Source organism: Corvus cornix, chromosome 19, assembly GCF_000738735.6.
Source record: "Corvus cornix cornix isolate S_Up_H32 chromosome 19, ASM73873v5, whole genome shotgun sequence".
Lineage (NCBI taxonomy): Eukaryota > Metazoa > Chordata > Aves > Passeriformes > Corvidae > Corvus > Corvus cornix.
In genome coordinates, this window is record NC_046348.1 from 10544305 (window position 1) to 10566766 (window position 22462).

At 41.7% G+C, this 22462-nt stretch overlaps 1 protein-coding gene across 4 annotated transcripts in view; it reads left to right on the forward strand.

The window, feature by feature from the left end:
• The window catches only part of NLK (nemo like kinase), a 38219-nt gene that overhangs the window by 11051 nt on the left and 4706 nt on the right, over positions 1-22462 (forward strand). For all 4 annotated transcript variants that reach the window (XM_039562709.1, XM_039562711.1, XM_039562708.1 and 1 more), the window contains 6 exons: positions 12439-12568; positions 13653-13708; positions 18081-18187; positions 18870-18955; positions 19833-20042; positions 20408-20509. In XM_039562709.1, coding sequence (XP_039418643.1) covers positions 12439-12568; positions 13653-13708; positions 18081-18187; positions 18870-18955; positions 19833-20042; positions 20408-20509 — 691 coding nt within the window. The remainder of the gene's footprint in view (positions 1-12438; positions 12569-13652; positions 13709-18080; positions 18188-18869; positions 18956-19832; positions 20043-20407; positions 20510-22462) is intronic.

Below are 22462 nucleotides of genomic sequence, written 5' to 3' on the forward strand. Positions count from 1 at the left end.
CTGTCTTCTAAGTCAGTGTTCTCAGAGCTGCCGTTGTTAAGATAATGTACAGGTAAAGAACAGTGGGGTTTAGAGCTTTATGTTTTCCTGTAGTTCAGCATATGGAAATGAAGAAACCCCAACTACCAAACACAGAACCAACCAAGGCTTGTATAAAAATAATGCCCAGCTTTTAAAGTGAAATAGCAGAGAGTAATGACTAGCATCTACTTTATTTTTATGTCTAAATTCAAGTTGTTGGGGGTAGAAGCTCCCATAAAATAATTGCTGTTAATTTAAAGGGACAGTGACCTGTATCACTAGTGCTCTGTAGTGCTGCTTCACCAGTGAATATTCACATCGTGAACTGGAAAGGATGTAAAATTAGGACCTGCTAGAATCCTCTTCAGGTTTAAATCTAAAAGCCGTTAAAAGTTGCCATTTATGATTTGGCAGAGAAAGAATTTTATCTTCTCCTTGTGGATCCAGACTGTTTGTGGAGAGGGGAGTGTCTGTGTGTGCTGGGGAATCCTTCTGTGTCAGTGACTAAAGCAAGACCAGCCCAGATCCTGCGTTCTGGCAGTCTTTCTGCACCACTCTGCTAAAAGACAATGTCCTACAGCTGCACTGAGAGGTGAAAATGTATTTTAAAAAATCTGTTACCATGGATCACTTGATTTAATTGAAGACAGTAAGAGTTCTACCTAAGAGCTTAACTAAAAGCAATTTTTAATTATAAAGTGGAAAGTGCCTTTTACTTGTTTTTTCAATTATTATAGATACCTCAAGGTATCAAAGTGCTTTTCTGAGCATATTTGCTCATTGATTGCACTTGAAAAGTCAGGATTAAGGACTTCCACCGTGCTTTTGCCGGCAGGGCATTCATTCACATCCTCACCCAAGCCCGTACGCTGAGCTGCAGCTTCCCTTCTGCCCCTGATGAAGAAACAAAGCATTTATGTTCTTTAGATTTGGATTGCTTATTGTTTTCTGAAGCAATTGAGGAAAAGTAGGTGAATGTTGACAGAATCAGGACCAGCTTTGACCTACTTGTGGCTTTTTTTCTGATCTCTGTCTTGGGCATGTCACCGTACAATTTTTAAGCTACTGTTTACTCATCTGAAACCTCATCTAAAACCTTGAGAACTGACAGGTGTTTGGTAATTTGAATATTAAATGTATATATCATCACTCCCACAGTTGTTCCCAAGGAGATTTTGTCTCTTACCATATGACCCAGTAAAGGGAATTCTTCTGTAATAATTTTATTTCATCCTGAACTATTGTTTAAACTTTGGGTTTGAAGTATTTTAGAGTCATTAATTTCATTCCCCTGGAATTGCACCCATGGTAGTGATTCCATCTGTTATCACAAGGTTTTTGACAGACTCAGAATAGAGAAACATATATTAGGATTTTCATGTCAGTTCATGGAAGTCACTGGAAGCTAAATACAGCTGTGAAATTTGGAGGTCAGGAGGGAGTCCTGCAGGTCAGACCTCAGCATTTCTGTGGATGGAGTTATGAAACCAAACGAACTGCACTGTAGGATGTCAGTTAATTTGGTGTATAACAATTCAGGCTGGTTTTCTTCTGGTGGGAAGAGGGAGAGACACATTTTCCTTGAAGATCTTGTAATATTTTAAACAGTTCCTTAGGATGACATTTTGTGGGTGAGCTTTAGAAACGGGAAAAGGTTGAGGATCACTGGAGCTGTGCTGCCTCTAGCACCTGGTACAGGTCACCTGGCCCCGGCACCAAGACATGAACAGGGCTGGCTGGCTTACCTGAAAATTTAGATTTTGCAAATTTTACAGTATTTCAGACATTTGAGTAGTAACCAAATGACATCTCATAGAAATTCATTGGTTACATGTTCTGCTGTTGCAGACACGAAAGAATTTTAAGCAGTCTTGTGCCACTCTCAGCAGGCTGTTCACTCAAAGGTGCTGTTCACCTCTCCACTTTAGTGTGTCGCTCTAATGTCCCCGGATTTCTGAAATTGCCTTTTGAATCTATTGAAAAGGAGTGGTTATGGCTCCAGTGTAATTGAGACTGTCAAGGAAATAGGTGGAATTTTTACAGCACCGTGAGACTTGATGGTATGTGACAGAGGATCATTCACTTCACTGGTCCATGGTAATGGGAGACTGATGTGTCTTTAAACGCCCTGGTAATAAACAGAAGACTGATTTTTACTTTTTTTCCCCTTCTTTTTTGCAAGGCTGTGGGTCTTTCTTAAATCTCCATTAACATGTACTAAAATGTAAAGCACTTCTTTCATGTTCCAAAAATAGACCATCTGAGACATCTTCTAGACTTTCGGACTGTAGAGGTTATAAATTTATTTATTTCACACTTGTGTTTTGATGTGTCACTTCTGTTCCTACAGTAATTCAGAGAAGGAATGACTGGGCAGGGTTGAGCACATAGAAATCTTTACATAGAAAAAAAATTGCAGCAGTTTGCAATAATTTACATGAGTAAAATGTGCAGTGGAAGCCTTAGAAAAGCTGATGTGAAATGCCTTGTGTATAGCTACAAGGACACAGCTGTTAATGTGGTTGGGCCTTTTACCACCATTGTCAACCAGCCTAAAGGATGATCCTGAGTTGCTGTTCTGGGAAAAGCTGCGTTGCCTGGGAAGGAGGCGGCACTGAAAGAACTTGTGTCAGATGTGCTGCTCCTTTGGCTCTCAGCTTTTGCTTTGGTTTGTTCAGTAGCAGAGCAATTGAGACGTCTCTGCTTAGTGTTTACTTTGGCTGTTGTGAAGTGTTGGGGTTGGGAATTACAGCATCTTACAGGCTTAGTGTGTAATTTAAGTAATACTTTAGAATTCAGTGATTCTAATATCCATGCCTGTGCAAGACAAATAAAGTACTGTTATCTAAAGTAATTTCTGGTAAAGGGAATGGAAGAGAAAGTGTCAGCTATGGAGCATTCTTAGTTTCAATTCTGTGCTCTGTATTACTGTAGAATACAGAATTCCTTAGAATAAGGAACAGGCAGAGTAAGTTGAAACTTGAGAGGTCAGTAAATAAGATTTGTCTCTTCCAGCTAAAAGTCTTGATGATTGTTCATGGCTTTATCATCACTACAGAATTTGGGGAGATGAATATAAATAGCAGTAATTCATAAAATTAAAAGGTACCCTCAGCCTCGTACATAGATACATATTTATTTGTGTATATGGATACAAATACATCAAAGTCCTGAGGCTTAATCCTTAACCAACAGATACAAATATCTCCCTTGGTGGAAGCAGGGAACACTGGAGTATAATTACTTTGAAGTACTCAGTTTCAAATATTTATTGTAGACTTTGGTTTGAATACTCTTCTGATTTTCTCCTATGTCAGGAAACAGCCAGACATGATGGTGGTGAAAAAAGGAATGGCTGGAATAGGGCACATGTCCCCTGGAAGGGGAAGTGTTGAGGCATTGATTGGGATGAGGAGCCGAGCTGCTTCACAGGGATTACTGTGTGACTGCACCCGAGTGATGAGGCAGAAAGGAGTTCAGTCACCATTTTCTGTTGTTTTGTTCTGTCCTTGTCCTGGGGAGATTGTGGTGGGAGGATGGGAGGTGCAAGGGAAAGCTGCTGGTGAAACAGAGGTGCCGAGATGGTTATTGCAGGAAACGAGGTATCAGTCGGGGATATGACCAGAGACCTTATTAACCTACTTTGCTCTGGAGGTGCAGAAATACTCCAGGAACTGTGCCAAGGCCTGGAGGCTTGTTGGACGTGGAGAAGAAGGTTTCTCATCTGGGTTTTTCTTGGTTGGCTGGTGGGAATGGGAATAGAGGTCAGTGAATTGGGGCAGGAATGTGCATGTAATAGTGGTATATGCTTTAAAAATAAAGAAGAAAGAACTGCAAAAATACCTAGAGCTTTATGTGTTTATTTGGCATGTTATTAATTTATTTATGAACATCACAGACCATACGGAGCTATGCCATTGGCTGAAAAATAAAAGAATTAAAAATGGAATTAAAAATGTATCAGAATAAATGTCATGTGTAGTGTAATAACTAACTGTAGCTGTTCATATAGGCAGTTGAGAAATGAATAAAAAGGTCTCAAGCATAGTCAGAAAATTCTGTGTAAATGGGGAAATACGATTTGGAAAGCAGTTTCAATTTTAAGCTTCCATGAAGGAAGACAAATTAAACATTTTTAAAGATATTAACCATAACAGTATCCCTTTAATTTTCACTCCTTTCTTTTAAGTAAGATACTCTGAATCACTTTTTGTTCAAGGAGACAGATTTCTTGCAGTAATCAGTTTTGCTTTTAGCTCTGATTTGTAAAGAATAAGTGATAATGGCACACATGCTGGAGGGTGTGATTAGAACCAACGTTAAAAGGCTTTTTTAGGACATCGATGGTTGGAAAAGGAGCTCTGGAGAGGTCTGCATTTAGCAGGAGGGAGTGAAGCACACCTTTGAAGTCGCTTAACCCTTTCCCATAAAATACATGTTAGTGGAAGTTAAATCTGGGTGTTTTCTTCAGGCTCATGTGAAAGTTCTATATGAAATCTGTTAGCTTGCATTCAGTCAGTTCTTTCCCTGAACCGATCCTGTACCACTAAAAAGACCAGCTCTCGAGGATACGTGTTAGAAATACTTGGCAATTTGGAGTAACTTACAGGGTTTTTGAAGTGCCTTTGGGTATTTTTTGATTACTTTACAGTATTCCATGGAGTATGTTGAGAAAACCTAATGAAATGCTGAGAATGCACATTGGTAATAAGTTAATTAAATTGTCTTTTTGTGTAATCTTTTTAAGTAACTTATTTTCTGTTCAGTGCCTTTCCAAAACACAAAAACTGTTGTTCACATGCAGATTCCTGCATGCAAAACCTACTTTACTTCCCTAAATATTAAGAAAATATTTAGCAGGTGGAGTATATTTTTTTATAGGTCCCAGGTGTCTAAAAGTGCAAGAAGTTTTTGCTTTTGTCTGTGAACACCTTCACCCAACTTCCATCAATCCGTATCAGCCTGCCCATGTCTTCTTGTCAGGTGATCAGTTGTGTGAGTGAGCACTCAAACTCCTGCAGCAGATCCCCAAGGATGGGTGGAACAGGGAACTGTCTGACTTGGCTTCTGTGCCTCAAAGTTAAATCCAAGTGAAATCGAAGTTAAATCCAAGTGAAATCAAAGTTTTGCTCAGTAGTATCTCCTTAGCTATCTTTTTTCAGTTTGCTTTCATATCATATCTCTCAAAATAAAGTTGTTTTTTTTTTTTTTTTTTACCCACTGTTAATATTTCATTTTAGGATCTTTGAAGTATTGCCAGCTGGAGGCTGCTACAGAGCAATAGTGACCTGAAAATCATTAACAGCACATCCAGTGCTTAAATAGCTCGAAAAATAACAGCTGTTCTTTTTGATAATGTCTTTTAACAATGAAACCTTATTTTTCCATGCTTGTGTGCTAAAAATTCTGCTGTCGCTAACAACTCTGCCTCAGTGTTTCAAATTCTTCTGTGATGCAGCTACTGGGGCTTTTTGTAGGCAATGATTTACTGCAGGTTTTGGGATTTTTTTTAAGTCCCCAAACTGCTGGTGTGAATGGGTGGCCACACGTGTCAGCGTTTGTGTCTCTTGGGCCCTGATGAGTTCCGTGGGGTGAGCAGGTATTTAACGTAGCTCACAGGTAAGATAACAAGAAATGGTGTGATTTATCTCTGAGCTGGTGGGTGGGTGCAGGATCCTCCTCTGGTCAGTGCCCTTCCTCACTGCCTGGGGAGTCATCCTGGGATTCCGGGTGCTTCCCTGACTTCTGCTTCTCTTTCAGACCCCGTGGTGCTGTGACTGTCAGGTCTCCTGACCTGCAGTTTTATTCCTCCTTAGTGGGGACAGGCCTTGTGCTGTAAGTTTAGAGCAGCCTTCCAGAGAGCTCTGGTCATTGCAGTAAAGTGAAGAGGACTGAGCGCTGCTCTGCTGTAATATTTTCCTCCTTTTCCTAACGAATCTGTGGGTGGCTTTTCCTTTAAAAATTACAGCTGAAATGACTATGAATATCTCCTTTAAACGAGATTGTATCAGCTTTTGCATCTCTCAGACAATGTGTGTACAGCCAGAGGATAAAACCCATTATAACACCACGCTAATTGCTTGAGTGTGTGCACTAAAACTCTCTTGTTGTGAGAAGTCCAACCAAAACAAAACCTGTCTCCTGATGATCCTGCTCCCATGCTGCTGGAGAGGAGCCCAGGTCACCCTGCTGGCAGGACAGGGTGCAGTGTGGTCTGTGACACACAGCGTGGCCCCCGGCTGCACACACAGGGAGAAGACTCACATGAAATTAAAAAATTGGGGTCCTCAGTCAGGAATCTGGTTATCTACGAAGAGGCTCTGCTAGTTCTCTGCATTCACTGCTGGGGTGAGGCACCTCTAGAGAAACAGTTCATGTGTTACCCGAGAGCCCTCAAAAAGAGATTAATCCCACCTCTGCCTCTCCTTATTCACTTGGCAGAGCCAGTGTGACTGACTGAGATCCTCTCTGACATATGCTTAGGCTGCCATTGTTCCTGAACAAGCGTCTGTCTGTCCTGCCTTTGTCTCGGGGCTGTTCCTGCTCCCTGTGTCACGGTGCCAGCACAGCTGTTCGGGGCCAGCCCGAGCTGCAGCAGCCGCTGCCCGGGTCAGGAGTGCCACACTTGCAGCTTTGGGCTGAAAAACTGACTTTCAGGCTACTAAAGTTAGACAAAACCATTTGGCACTTGAATAATTTAACTTCCATTAGGAGCTGTCGCAGAGCTTTAAGACGCGTTTTATGTGCGTTGGTGAACACCGGCGGGTCAGGACAGTGTGCGACATGGACTGCCAGTCTGTGATGGGAGAAAGTACTGCTGTCAGTAGGCAAGGTCACTGGAGAGCCTGGAGCATCACCTTTGTCCTGTCTCCCTGGTGTTTGAATCTTCGTAATGGTAAATTGCTAAAGCAGCTGCTTTACTTTGCTTAAAAACTCAGCCTGTGTGGATGCATTTCCTTTTTTTCCTTCAATAAGAAATCTGTTGCTAAATCCACATATACATATATTATTTTATTTTATCAAGGATGTCACACTTATGTGCTTTCTTTCCTCACCTCTCCTGCTACCCAACAGTCCACTAAATGTTGTAGATCAGTTTTGTCATATTTTGGTAGGGCTCAGTGCCTGGCAGTGACTCTACAGAGAACAGAGAGACTGGTCTCATGGCCTGTGCCTGTGTGCAAATGTTATGTACCCAATCAAGCATTTCCCAGATAAGAGATTTGATAAGTGCACAGCCTTTCCCTGCCTTTCCACTTCCGTCTTGGGAATCTCCTGGGTTTGTGAACTCTTCTAAGGGATTTTTAATATCATCCCATGCTCAAATATATTTTGAGATATGCCAAGATGTGATTGATTGCGATATCATGTACTGAAAAAGTGGCATATTGGTATCACATGCCCTTGAGTATGGCTTTGCTGTTTATTTTAAAGTGGTATATCAAACATGCCTGGGTGAGCAGCTGAAATGCTTGTGGGACCAGGTCACTTACATTTCTCAGAGGAAGGCTTGCTGGAAAAGCCTATGTAATTAAGAGTCAAGCAACTGAGGAAAAAAGTTCACTGACTAATAAGAAAAACTTGCAGAGTAACCCTATTAAATTCCCCTCCTTCTGGTAAGTCCTGATGTAAATTTATAGATACTCTCTATAAATGTGAAGGAAGGTTTGTTTCTTGATAGAACAAACTCCACCAGCAGTTTCCCACACCACCTCAAGAACATTCTTTCATTATCTTGCTCTGGCATAATAATTGCACGGAGCAGTCACAAACTTGTTTTTCTACCAGTTGAAACTACAGAACAATGTGTATGCCTTGACCTGGATTCAGGGAGAGAAAAAGTCACTGTTGGCATAGACTCCACCTTGAAAATTTGCCATCAACATGGCAGAGAGTTGCTAAAGGCTTATAATGCGTAATTGAAACGGCTGAATGCATGCAAGGATTCTTTGAGATAAGGATTGTCTTTGAAAACATTTTAACTAGAGGTCTGGATTGAGTCATTAATCTCTTCTGTAGTCCTATTACTTTTTAAAATTGTATTATTTCTGGTGTGATTAGCCTGCAATGTAAATACAAGGTGCAGGTTTTGTAAATTATCTTTTTTCTTGATGTGTTTTATGTCAGACTGTTTTAAAAGCTTTTTATGTAGTTCTTATGTATAGCAAGGTATACGTACATTATGTATCATCAGCAAAACAAAAAGGTTTCTGATGGCAGGACAGTGGCCCTGTTGCACAGGGCACCCACTGCAGTTCAGGGGATGCAGTCCTATTCCCGTGCTGGCCCCAGGGCTGGTCTCGTGCTGTCCCTCACCTGCTGTGATTGTGATCTGCTCCCCAAAACGTCCTTGCCCTTTGCCCCAGCTGTGTGCTGGCCCAGCTCCCCCTCTGTCACTCGAGGGATGGGGGATTGGGATGACTCCACTCAGAGTGAGTGTTCATTGCAGGATCTGCCGGCTCAGGGTCGCTGTTCCAGTGTCATTCCTAAAGGCATGGTTAGAGCTGAACTATCTGCCTTGATACAAGATTTATTAACTTATTTTTTGCCCCATACCTATATATAAATTTTTGCTACGTTATTTTTGGCTCGAATCTTGGTCTCTGATCTCTTTATCCCCAGCTACAGTTGGTGCTTAATAAGTGGACCCTTTGAGGCTTCAGTAGTGCGTTGAAAGCGCAGCGCGGTGCCTGTGCTGAGTGATGGATGGCTCCTGCCTGCTGGGCCCTTTGCTGCGGGATTCACCCGCGCTGGAATGTCCTCACAAAGCAGGGCAGGGAATTGAAATGTGTTCTTCTGAGAGCAGCAGTAAGTAAAGCTGCCTTTCTAGCTGTTCTCTCAATTAGCTCCTAGGAGATTTTCCTGCTTGTCTAGTTTCTCCTGGGGATATGTGACCTGATAGCATATTGCTATAAATAATTATTTTACTAGTGTCAAAGTAGGTACTGTACACAAACACAAAGCAACATTTTCAGCGTCTTTTTTTGGATGCTGTAAATACCAGGTTTTCAGACAGGCTGTTTCCTTTCTTCCTTTCTTGTTTCTGTTCTTTGGAATGCAGGCCTGACAGTTCTGATCTTCAGAACTTGGATTGTTAGTTTTGTGCTGCCCCTTGAAGTGAAATTGCTGGTGAGTGGTACAGAGCTCCCAACCCAAGGCAGGGAGGTGAGGGGCAGGCTGGCATTGCTGCTGCTCTGGGGGAAAGAGCAGAGGAATTGCTTTCCAGATGGATACTGTAGGGGATCATCACTTGTTTGTAAAAGTGGGTTATCTGAAGGAAACTGGCCTTAAATGCAAATGCCACAGCAACCCCATTGAACTCCTTCCTCTATGAGAGACTAGGAAAAGACCCAAACCAGTTGTTACTGCATGGAAACATTTGGAAGAGCAGAGCAGCCACGCCAGGCCTGGCATAGCAGAGGCGAACTCCAGCCGTTCTGCATGTGTTGTGCTCTTTTTGGTTTTTAAAAGGGTCCCACAACTTGTAAAAATCAGCATCAGTAAATCTGTGATAGCTATCAACATAGACCAGACTTCTGTGTTATTTAATGAAAGACAATAGTTTATCAAACCTTTCCCTCTCCCCAGCGAGGCTGCACAACAGCTCTGTCCATGGGAGGAGGGTGAGAATGCACAGGACACTGGTGGTACTTGGAGGTACAAAGTGCCAGCAGTTTCCTCAAGTGAGGCTCAGCAGCAGGAGAGTCTTGGAAATCAGGGAATCTGGGCTCAAATTTTTTGACTCTGCCTTCAGTCAGCAAGACAGAGATGGGCATCCGTTCGTGTTCAGCAACTGCTTTCCTATGCATATAATCTCTTCTAAGATGTTTATTGTAAAATGTTTTCCTTTTTAAAATTCTAATAAATGAATTAGGAAGGGGGTTAGACAAAGTTCAGGCTTAATGCCAATAGGAAAAAAAAAGTTATGCAGATTGTATTACTGTTCATGTGTAATTAACATTGATATGAGAACCTTAATTAAGGCAACTGGAAACTGTCTCATGGCTCTCTGCAGAGCAGGTATGAACTTACTCAACTGTAGATGGTCAACATCCATGTCCCAAAATTTAGTTCCAATCTGAACTGGTTTTGGTGAAAGCTGAATGTTAATTTCTGTGTCTTATGCGGCCACCATTTTGTAGAAGAACAGCTCCAGAGAATGAGTCTTCCAAAGCCATCAAAAATCTGATTTTGGTACCTTTTTGCAGTGACCTCCACTTCAAACTTTCTGGTTCTGTATTTTAGCATTTCCCTCAGTTTGGGCAGTGGAAGAGGAGTACTTCTGATCTTGTAAAATAATTTATCAAGTTTCAGACTTTGCCTAGAAATGTTTTGGGTTACTATTCTAAAACTGAATTCTCTTATTCTAGTTTAATATTTTATTAGAAATTGGGAATGACCATTTTAATCTAGAATTCAATTAAAAGGACACCTTTTGAGGTCATCTGGTAGTTCTGTGTGGAGGTATGGCACTATCTGAGGAGTATAAGTGAGTGTAGGTTATAGTTCTATTAGCTTGATGTTTAGAGTAATAAAATGAAAATGTTAGCAGTTTTTACATTTCATTTTCTTAGATAGGAACTATGTAAGTAGATGTTTTACAGTAAAAATCAGATGTTTGTTTAAAATATACATTCAAAGCACCCTGTATGGAACATTTAAATAATTTCTGTGGAGTTTGCTTTGACAAGGAGCTGGACACTGAGCAGGGACATCCCCACTGGGGATGATGGGAGCTGCTTTGGGGGACTTCATTATCCTGCTTCATCAGCTCCTGGGCATGGATGACCCTATGCTGGCCAGTTTATGAAATTGTAATATATCAAAACCACCTAAAATTTCAAAGCTGATTCTGATATCCTGAGGAACTGCTTGTCACTGTGCACAAGATGGGTTATTCCTCTGTGACTAACCAGAGCGGTGCCTTTCTGGTGTGGTAGGACTCTGATTTGGAAGCTGATTGCTATAGATACAGCCTAAATTTACAAGCAGAGATGAGAAAGCTGCGTGTCTGTGGTGTTCAGACTCTGCCTCTGCTGGGTCCTACAGCCACGGGCCAGCCCCAAATGTGCCAAATGGTGATGAATAGCACCTTGCTTTGCAGGTGTCCCCAAGGTCCCCCATGCCATGTGTGGAGCTGTGTGAGCAGAGCATCTGCTGGAGCTCTGCAGTTCTCCTGCCCTTTCTTGCCTCTTTAGGCAAGAGGAAAAAGTCCTGGAGAAAATAGGAAATACATCATGGATTAGAAGACCTTCTCAGATTCTTTACAGCTGTTTTTCTCACCACAGAAAGAGTGTGATACCACCGTTCCCAAGTTCCCCCTTGCCCCTTGTTTAAAATACAAACGTGCAGGGCTGTTAACAGGTGTCTGGCCGAGGTGTTGGGACTGACTTTGGATTGGTTGAACTGGTTTGTATTTTGAAATCAGATGTGGTACTTGGGAGTGAGGTAGATATCTGAACACTCCAGTCTAATTTTTTATTTAGATATTTAAAACATGGACCTGAGACAGAAGAAGCTGCCTTGCATGTCTGCTGTAGTCACGTGAGAGAGAAGAGCCAGCAATTTTTTAAGGACAAATGTAGTTTATCAGGGTGCATGGCTGGATGCAGATTCTTATGTGGGTTTGACACTGCACTGAGATTGAAGTTATTTTGGTCATCCCAGTAAAAATATGCATAAACTCTGTTCTGTAGTGAGGTTTGAGAAATTCACCTTAAAAACTGGGATTGGGAATTGAGGCACCATAATCTCCGTGCTCTAGTTTTATGGTTCTCATTATAAAATTCTATTTTCAGAATCCAATTATTTTAAATTAAAATACTCGCCATGTGCAAAGCACCTTATAATTCCTGAGCTACTATACTTGCATTCCGTAAGCTATGTGGGAGAAAAGCCAGTATGACGCCCATTTTACATTTGTGGACACTTAGATACCGTGTGCTGTTGCTTCTCCAGATGTGAAGTGAGTTGGGGGTAGACCAATAAATAGTCTTACACTTGCCAGTGTTCTGTCAGAATGGGATTATTAAATCTTTTGCCCTCTTAGGAGAGGAAGAAGGGAGCAATAGACCTGATAAAATCTGGGTAACTGAGAAAGTGTTTTAATGAGGTATTTTTGGGAGGTGAAGGAGATGTTTATCCTGACATCCACTCCAGGTGTTGATGTCAGGATGAGCTCGGTGTGTGGCACTGCTGGGCCTGGGGCGTGTGCTCCATCCAAGGAATGTCACATTCGTGTGACACAGGCTCTGCAGGACAGTGCTCAATGCCCTCACATTAATGCTTTTTTCCCTAGAAATGTCTTCACCTTGTTTTGAGTCACTGAGTTGAGAATGATAAACTTTGAAATTCTTTTCTTCTTTACAAAAACTGTCTAACAGGAGTATGTGATGTTCTCAATCTTTTGTTCTGTAGGTCAGTAACAGATCCACGAGATGGAAAGAGAGTTGCACTCAAAAAGATGCCCAACGTCTTCCAAAATTTGGTCTCTTGTAAAAGGGTCTTCCGGGAGTTGAAGATGTTGTGTTTTTTTAAGCATGACAATGTAAGTAAATTCAAAGTAATTTTGAAATCTTTGGGAAAACCTAAATGTAAAATGGAGCTCTCTGTAACAGAATTGTGTTTTCTTTTAAGCTACAGAATATCTAAAATGCTTTAAGAGCTCTCTAATTTTACAGTGATCAGATTTTCTGGAAACTCAAATTTTACTGTTACAAAGACTATAAAAATGAAACTGTCAAGAATCTAAGGATATTCATAATTTCCCTTCCAAAGTGTTTGCAAACAGACAGTCAGTACACGTCTGCGCAGTCTTATTTCAGGCTTTAGATAAATGTCAGGCTGCACAGAGCTGTGTCAGCTGGACACTGTTCCTTCTGAGCTGTTCTGTACTCCATGGTCCTGTCCCCTTTGTTGGTCCTCTCCCAAACCTGCTTTAGGTAAAATCAGTCAGCTTAAGTTAAAACATTTAAGTGCTATTTGGGTTGACCCATGAAGTCTGAAGTGCATCTGAAGTTTGGGTGCTTCACCCAAATGTTGTGAACATTCCTAGGATAGGATCCAAATGACTACACCAAGAAGTATCTTTTTCTGTGAGAGGATGTGAATTCTCTGCTGCTGCTTTTCTACGTTTTGGCTTTTTTAACCTTTTCTACCTTTTGCTTTTTCTGCCACTGAGCTGCTTATTCAGAATGGGAACAACTTTGGGGTATGCAATTCCCATGTGGAAGCAGTGAATCACAAAACTCTGAAAGACTAAAGGCAGAACAAAGTGTAGTATCTTCTGCTTTTATATTTCTTTGCTGGAAGTACTTCTTTCAAAGACTTTATGATTATATATATTGTAAAGAAACCACTTTTTATTGGATAGATAAATTTGTGCTTTCAAGCTAGTACTCAAACAGCTGGAAAAAATTTCTTGAGTTAGAAAAGAGAGAGATACTGAATGTACAGAATACCTGACATGGTGGGTTATTAAATTTACATATCTAGTGAGACAGAACATTGGTCTGTCTGTGGGGTAGAATAAAATGAAGCCATGTAAGAAATGTGCAGTCTGACTGTCTTTTTGAAAGGGATTTGTTTTTGTTTGACTGGAATAGGCCTTGACCTTGTGTGGTGTTTCCTAGGTACTCTCTGCCCTCGACATCCTCCAGCCTCCACACATTGACTATTTTGAAGAAATGTATCCTAAATATAAAAATAGAACATCTTAATTGAGGTAGGTGTGATTTTCATTGGCTTAGAAACTGCCAGTATTTGGTGTAATCTATGAAACGGAACTACAAAAACCTCGAGCCTGTATGGGGACAGTTTTATTTCAAGAAGTGAACCTGCAGGATCCAGAACTCTGAGGTGATGTTGGAGGTGGGATGGTGTGGGACTGAACCCTGAAGCTTTGACTCCATGCAAGCCAGTATGTGCAGGGCATGTGGGATTTACCAGCAGGCCCTGCTGCTGCTCATGGGGATTCCCCCAGAATATTGTTTTAAAAACTATGTCCAGTAATTAATCTCCTTTCAGTTATTAGTACTTTAAAATACTTTGTGGTGGTTTCAGAGAATTCTACCTTCACAGGCTTTGAAACCCTGACCTGTCAGAGAGGTTTAGTGGACTGGCAGGACTGTGGCTTTCCTTGGCCATCTCCAACCCAGTCAAGAACACATTTCCCAGAGCTGTGTCCCACATTTTTGCTGTGTCACTGATGCACAGGTACAAGTTGCCTATGGGGAACTGTATTCTAACAGTGAATTTGAGTGAAGAACTTGACATGAGAATGTCGTGTTTTGGTTTGGTTTCTTTTTCCAAACTTGGCTTGGGCTATCTTCTCTTTGTAAAGTAGGGAATTTTTGCTTTCTGAAGTACTGAAAAGTGAATCCCTGTTCTGGGAGGGCTCTGACTCTCATGGGAAGAGAAGTTCTCTACCACTCCTGTGGTTAGACTTGGGCAGGTTGGGTTTCGTTACTGGTAGGTCTTAGCTGCTCTTTTGTATGACCCACTTTACAATTAATGGGTGGGAAATTGTCATTATTTTTAGATAACCTGAACTTTTGAAATATGGTTTGATCTATTTATATAATACCTGGAATTGATTGAAGAAAGTAGGTGTAATCAGCATGGTGATTTTAACCAAAGTACAGCACAATTTGCTGGTGGAGAAACACATTATTTGATTGAAAATGTTGCTGTGCTGTACTGGGGCTTTTTCATATAAATTTAGGTAAAGCTTTAAAATTTCGCTTTGCTATTTCTTTCACATGAAGAGCATATAAGTAGTCTTCAAAAACTGGATTTTGGTTATGTGCACTAGTTCAATGCCCTCATTTAGAACAAGTCATACGAGTTACAAATCAGATCTAGGTTAAGGATTACTCTTTCCATGTAATTGTACAATCAAGAATATTTAAATGGGATAAGCTTATTTTTATGAGCTTAGCTACTGCCAAGTTTTGAATATAAAACCAAAATGTTCGTTTCCTTCATGGCTAACTGACTTTAAGTCATTCTGAGTAGTGTTCTATAGGGCTGTCTTTTTTTATATTTGTGTTAATTTCTTTACTCTAACATTGGTAATAGAAGACTATTGCTCTGTGTAGTCTTGTCTCTCCTTTCTTTGGAAATAATTACAATTACGTGCACTTAGGACCCTTAAATTCCTTAAAAGAATGAATTAGTAAATGTTTGGATTTATATACCTATTTTTAATGCATGTGTTTCTGCTTGCTGTAGTGTAAGGAGAACTTACTAGAGATTGGTTTGAAGATCAGGTAAAAATGTTCCATATTTGGGGGGTGTAGCTGTCAAAACTTCTTTTGTTGATCCACTAGCAGAGTTCCTGAAGATACCATAGGGTTGTTCCATTTTACAGTAGGACATATTGAACAGTGATAAAAGTGTAAAGGGCTGGAGTTGGTACTGAATGATTTCCTTTGTTCTTTCCAAAGAGTTGTAGTGCCCTTTTTGGGGAAAGAAATGTAATAAAAGAATGACTAAAATGATATGAATGATGTGTTGCAAATGAGCTGGCAGAGTTCATTTCAATTATTCAGTGTTTCGTAGGTACCAGCAGGAATTGCAGAGTGTATTTTTTAAAGAGAACTAATTATAAAACCACCTTAAAATTTAATGATAAATTAAAAGATTTCTTAGGAAACTGGTGATGAATAAAGGAATTTTAACCTAGTGAGATTTTTGTTTTAGAATGAAAATTCCTTGCAAACACTCAGATTGAGTTATAATTTGAATTAATAGGTTTTTGGCTGAAAATCTTTGTGGCCATTTTGAATCTTACAGGTATTGAAATTTTTGCCAATATCACCTTAGTGCAAAAATGAATCATTGATAGCTCTTTTTTCCAGTTACAAAACCTTCCACAGTTGATTGTAATACTGAATTTCACAACTGCAGATCCACGGATGTTCTCCTTTAAGAACTATCCAAAGTTCCTGTAGTAGCTTTTCAAAAACTTTGCCCATTCAAGTGAATATCAGAAGCAGCTGAGAAGTCACCACTTTTATCAGGCAGTTATAGGTCTGGGAAAGATTTGAACAGCAGTAAAAGCAAAAGTGTGCAGTAGATTTTACAAAGAGGTGGAAGAACTATTTTCTGATGGATTATGGGGCAGATCCCTATAGGGTGGAGGAGGGTGAAGAGGAGCAAGGTGAGATGGGTTGCTGCAGGCAGTGAGAGCGTCAGTGACAGCCCTGCTGCTTCCAGCAGCCTGTGCTCACCCTTGGAGAGGGTTTTCCTTCGAGACATCACCGTGGTGAGTTCCTCCGGGCCAGCACCCACACCAGCTGGGCAGGGACTGCCAGGGTTAGTCCTGAGGCCGTAGAACTGGGGTTTGAGGGATGCAAAGACCAAATAAAGAATGGTCCAAGCCACGATGGGAGTGCCACATCACCAAGGGCACTTCATCCCTTTCTAACATTTCTCTGTCGCTTTATGAAATTTACCAACTCAGCAGGTCCCAGCCAGCAGAGCAAGTCAAGTTCTTTTGTGCCACGCATTTGCTTTGATAATTACTCTGAAGCAAATTGGTACATTTGTAGTTCTAATTTTATACAGCTACTTAACTAATTACTGCTGTCAGGAGCAATTTTTCTCTGGTAGTAGCTCTGGGTAGCGGCGTGTTCAGCGCCAGCGGCCGCCCCACAGCCAGGACCTGGTGGCTCCACTTCAGAAAGCAAACTGCAAATACCTGTGTGAGGAGGGGACTGAAATCCCTCGGGTTTAGGGCGTTTGTTTTGCTGAATGTCCCCAGCAGTGGCTGGTGCAGTCGGGGTCCCAGGCAGGAGGAGAGGCCCGTTTGTCACAGCAGAACATCCGCGGGCGCTGCTCCCGCTCCTCTTTAGAGCCCTCATTAAATTATCCAGAGACAATAATCAGATCGCTGCTGCTGGGGTTAATGGCACCTCTGAGCCCTGTCAAGAGCTTTATTTAATGCGCCCCAGACCTGGAGTGGTGCAGGTGCCATTTCAGGCCCTCATTTAATTTAAGCTGCTTTAGTTGGCATGGCAACTAGTTGAGACATCTGGGAGACATTATGCTTGGGATTGAGATTTAGGAGGATTTGTGGCGTAGCAAAACAAAAATCTTATCATAATAAAGTGCAGAGTAATGCTTTTGGGTTTTTAAAAATATTTTGCCTTAAATTGAATGTAAAGATTTGTTGCAGGTATAAGGTAAACCACAAATTTTAAAAGTCTGGTATAAATATTTAAAAGGGTCTTTGCTAAAGGAAAAGAAAAATTAGAGGACTACAAATTATGGTGCTGCAGGGTTGGGTTTTTTCTTTATGAATTCTTTATGAATGCAATTTTAATATTTTTTTCCTCAAAAAGTTGGAAATATTTAATTTATAAAATGAGTTGTTGTGTGGTGTTCTGTTGGCAGATGAACCCTTTGGCCAACAGGGATTTGGCTGGAGAGGGTTTGTAGAGCAACAGATGAAAGCAGAGCATTGACTGGGTAGAGATGAAAGAAAATGAGCATTCAATACCTGGCTGTATCAGTTAACATGGGGCAAATGTGTTTTACCTCCTTCAGCCACAAATGTGATAATAGCAGAGATTTTGTTTCAAATGTGACTGCTAAACGAAGGTTTTAAAGCAGTAATGTTTTTTAATAATGCCTGTAGTGCCCGCAGGACTTATTGTGATGGTTTCTGTGTGTGTTGCTCTTGGCCCACACCCAGGACATTGGCGTGATGGTCTCCATCCCTGGGTGAAGGTGTGCAGCCTGCCACCCTACTTCACTGCTTTTGAAACCCCTGAACACACAGAGTCCCCTCTGGGACCCACCTCCCCTCGGTCTCAGCTGTAATTTGCCTTGCAGTAACTTTGTACAACTACCTTAATGCAAACTGTAATGGACTAATTTGTTTTCTTTCACAAGCCGTTTTTTATTTTCATTCCTGTAAGAATTTGACCTCTGAAGCAGCTTTCTTCTCTTTAACTCAATAGTTCTGACCTGTAAGAGCTCAAATAAGTAGGAGTTAGTGAATGTTTCAAGAGATTTTGTGCCTGTTCTGCTTTTCCTTAACCAATGAACTGAAGATATGTTGTCACTGAGTTGATGCAGAGTGACCTCCATAAGATTATCGTCTCTCCTCAGCCACTCAGCTCGGATCATGTCAAAGTTTTTCTTTACCAGATTTTAAGAGGTAATTTTTCTTCTTCTAAATTTAATGAGAATTATGTAGTAGAAATACATTTTTTCTTTTTCTTATTGTTTATTCTCAAGACATCCTCATCTTGAATAAGCTTCGTGTAGGAACTTATTTTAATTTCATATTTGAATAAATACCAAGCATGAATTCTTGTAACTACAAGAGCATGGCACCCCTGCTGCCTTAAAGCTTTGTCAGGGAAAGAAAAGTCATGTTTTTAGGATTGAGGAAGAGAAAGGACACCTAGAACTGAGCCGATGGGTAAATGTGTGTAACTATACCCACTTAAGGTAAAAATTCTTACTGAAAAACAGAGCAGTAAGAGGTATCTGAAAATTCCAGTGTGGGGATTGCAGAGTATCCATGCCATAATCAGGGAGATGATGTTTTGCTTTTGATTTGTTGTTTGTTGGATTTTTGGAGGGAGTGAGGTTTGTTTTTTTAAAAAGGCTGCTTGAATTCCTTTTTCTGCCTATTTTATATACTCCAAAATTTTACCCTGTCATTAAGTGACTGAGTGTGCACCAGTGACTGGGAGTTACTCATATAAAAACTGAGGCACAGGCAAAGTCTTTGCTGATCAGGAGTTGCCAGACCTTCCAGGAAAATGTTGTCAGCCTTAAACTTCTTTTAAAAGGAAAAAAAAAAATTATTTTAAATTCCTTTACTATTTCAGGTCTGAAATATCTACATTCTGCTGGCATTCTACATCGAGACATTAAACCAGGGAATCTACTCGTGAACAGCAACTGTGTCCTTAAGGTGCTACTTACATTTATTGAAGATGTTCTTGTGTTTATGTTGTTAATTTTTAAATGAAAGACATTCAGTGTGAGCACCTTCCCTGAAAGTCCATGTAATTGGAAAAAAAATCCTACAGATTCTTTAAAAAGTAGAAATGAAGCAAATATCTGCCTTTCCCCTTTTCTCCCTGCCTCTCCCCACATCTCTGAAAGCAAGAGAGAGACAATTCCTGAGTTTGACTTGGGTGGGATCTCCTGTGCCTGGGAGGGCAGGGGGTTCTCAGGGTGCCTCAGTGTCCCTGTGCTCCTCAGGGGAGGATGACACCAAATGCCCAAGACACTTCCATTGACCTTGGGTATATGGAATTTTGGAGGACTGAGGAGTGTTGTACAGCTGTGCCAAACTCAGAAATTCAGTGTTGTTTACAGGGATTTGCTAAGAATTCTAATTGGGAAAGTTTGGTCTCTTTTCTTAACCCTTCTGTTTCAAGACATTTTAAACAATTCTCCAAGCCCAAATGAGTAGAGCCGAATCTTTAATATTTTGAGACATGTCATGAGCAAATGAAGTTTGTTTGAGTTTAAATATTCTGTACCCAGAGGTTGGGTTCTTTGTAGTGCAAAGCTTTTTAATCTTTCAGATTATAAATATTGTAATGCCAACTTAAAATGTACTGTGATTTCAAATCAAATTATAGGAAGTTTAAATGGCTGTGGAACAAAGTAACATAATTTCCTCCTCTCCCCTCTCCCCTGGCTTATGCAGTTACAGCAGATTATCTGATGTATTTAAATGCTGGTTGGGGATTCCCTGCCTCATTCCCAGAAGGCTGCCTATTTGAAATGCAGAAAGTGTTTTGGTTATTTTAATTTTTTTATTTACCTTCTCAATTTAGATTTGTGATTTTGGATTGGCCAGGGTGGAAGAATTAGACGAATCCCGGCACATGACTCAGGAAGTTGTCACTCAGTATTACCGCGCTCCGGAGATCCTGATGGGCAGCCGGCACTACAGCAATGCCATCGACATCTGGTCTGTTGGCTGCATCTTTGCAGAGTTGCTTGGGCGAAGGATATTGTTCCAGGCACAGAGTCCCATCCAGCAGGTATCCTCACCTTTCCCTTCCAGTGCCTCCCCCTGCACCCGCTCCTGGAGCCAGTGGGGCTGGTGCACCTCAGGGGAGACATGGAGGGGCTGGAGCGTGTCCAGGGCAGGGAATGGGGCTGGGAAGGGGCTGGAGCCCCAGGAACAGCTGAGGGAGCTGGGAAAGGGGCTCAGCCTGGAGCAAAGGAGGCTCAGGGAGGACCTTCTCCTCTCCACAATTCCCTGACAAGAGGGTGCAGCTGCAGGGGCCTGGGCTCTGCTCCCATGGAACAGGGACAGGCTGTTCCATGGTGTTAGCTCGGGAATTTGCTGCCACAGTGGAGTGCATCCCCATGTCTGAGCTGTGTCCGTGTGTCTGTCGTGCAGCTGGATCTGATCACAGACCTGCTGGGCACGCCGTCGCTGGAGGCGATGAGGACGGCTTGTGAAGGCGCCAAGGCACACATACTCAGGGGTCCTCATAAACAGGTACAGCCAGGGGCTGGCTCCGGCCACCCAGCCCCACCAGGCAGGGTGTCCTCTGGGCAGGACTCAGGGTTTCACATCTTGATCGAATTCTCATGGCCTGTTGGTTAAAAATACTCGGCTTGGATGTTCAGTCCCAGAGCTGTCTGTGCCTCTGAACTGGGCTGGGTTGACCAGAGGTGGTTGTGGTGCTCAGGGACGTGGGGTGATGGTGTGGTGAGTCCAACTGCTGTGGAGACAAGGGGGCTTTTCACTAGTCAGGGGCATTTCTGGCTTCTGCTTTGGGGATATTGTTTGACTTGATGACACAGGTGAAAGTCTCCCTTTCTGGGGCAGCAGTGTTTTGATAGCTGTTTTGAATGAAGATGTTAAATTCCAGTGTTAGTACTGGCAAGAGACATAAATGAAAATTGACAGTATAATTCAGAAAGCCCTGGAGGGCTGCTGCACTGCCAGGATCAGGAGTGCTAGAGGTGGAATTGACCCACTGCCCAGAGCCAAGGGCAGAACCTCCAGCACCCCAAGCTCAGAGGGTCCCTGCACACCTGAGCTCGGACCTGAGCTGCTCAGGAAGGCCCAACAAGAGGTTGAAAGCTGAGATACAGCATTCAACACAACTGGAGTAAAAGTTAGTTTTAAAAAAAGCACCAAACCAAAGGAAAAAGGGAGGATGGTGTCATTGTGCTGACTGGGCAGTAAAAAGGGTAAATGCAATATGGTGTTGATGGATACAAAGAAATGCTTGTGCACGCATCTCTAGTGCAGGGATAAGGCTCCGTGGCCCTCCAATGGGGTCATTTTTATGATTGCTAACAAAATTAACAAAATCATTGGCCTGTACATGCTCCAGTAGTTAAGTTTGCATCATTATTTTCTGCATGTTGAAGTAATTTCTCACGTCTGCTCACTACAATAGTAGTTACCATAGAAATGAGCATTGCCTGTATATTCTGCATTATTATTGACATGTGGGAGTTCTGCCTCCCTGGGACTTTGGATCCACTACATAAAGTTGTCTCTGTTCCATTTCATGACAGAATTTTTTTATTTGAGCATTAATAATAGGATTTCCTTCAGATTTTCTCTACCAGTCTTAAGTCAAGTGTGTTTTTCTGCTATCTTGTGCTAGAAGAGTTGTGACTCCTAAACTCAGTGTCTTACGACCCACAGGATGGTGGGAATCCTAAAAAGCGAGTGAGGTGAAATGGTATAAAAAGTTTCCACTACATATTTAATGTCCTGTAGCCACAAAGTTGTAAGAAATACACTCGTAGAGTTGGTTCTGTGTCTGTTGGGGAAAACAATGTTCATTTTCTGTGGAGTGCCATGGGAGCTGGTGTGCTCGTTGCAGCTTAGATCTGGGGGATACAGAGCATCCAGGTGATAAATGATATTTTTGTTTTCAACGCAAAGCACACCTCATGTTTGAATGCAAATTCCTGGCTTTTCATATTCTGAAATTGAGCTTTTACTGGTTATAAATGGTTAAATGTTACTGGTTTCTTAATTAGACTAATAGGGAGAGAAATCCAAGTTAGAAACAGGCGATTACTTTGTCACACCAACTATTTTTACTCACCGTAGGTGAGTGCAGTGGGAGGGAGGGGTGAGGCATTTTGCTGCTCTGTGTAAAAATAGATTAATGCGAGAAGTTTCTGATTAAACCCCCCCCACCACTGTGTGCTGGCAAAATGGGTATTTACATACTCTGTAGACTTCTTTGTCAGTTTGGTATTTAAAGGTTCAAGGGAACTGTGTCCCTGGCAGCCCCACCGTGAGTGAGCCATCCCCATTCCTGCTGACCCCCTTCCCAAAGGAAAACGTGTGGAGTCCATCCCCTGCCTGTGATCCCTGTGCCGTGGGAGAGCGAGCCAGGAGGAGGAGAGTTACCAAACATTGCAGCTTTATATTCCATAGGCTGCCCTGAGAAACCAAGGCTGGGAAGTGCTCAAGGCT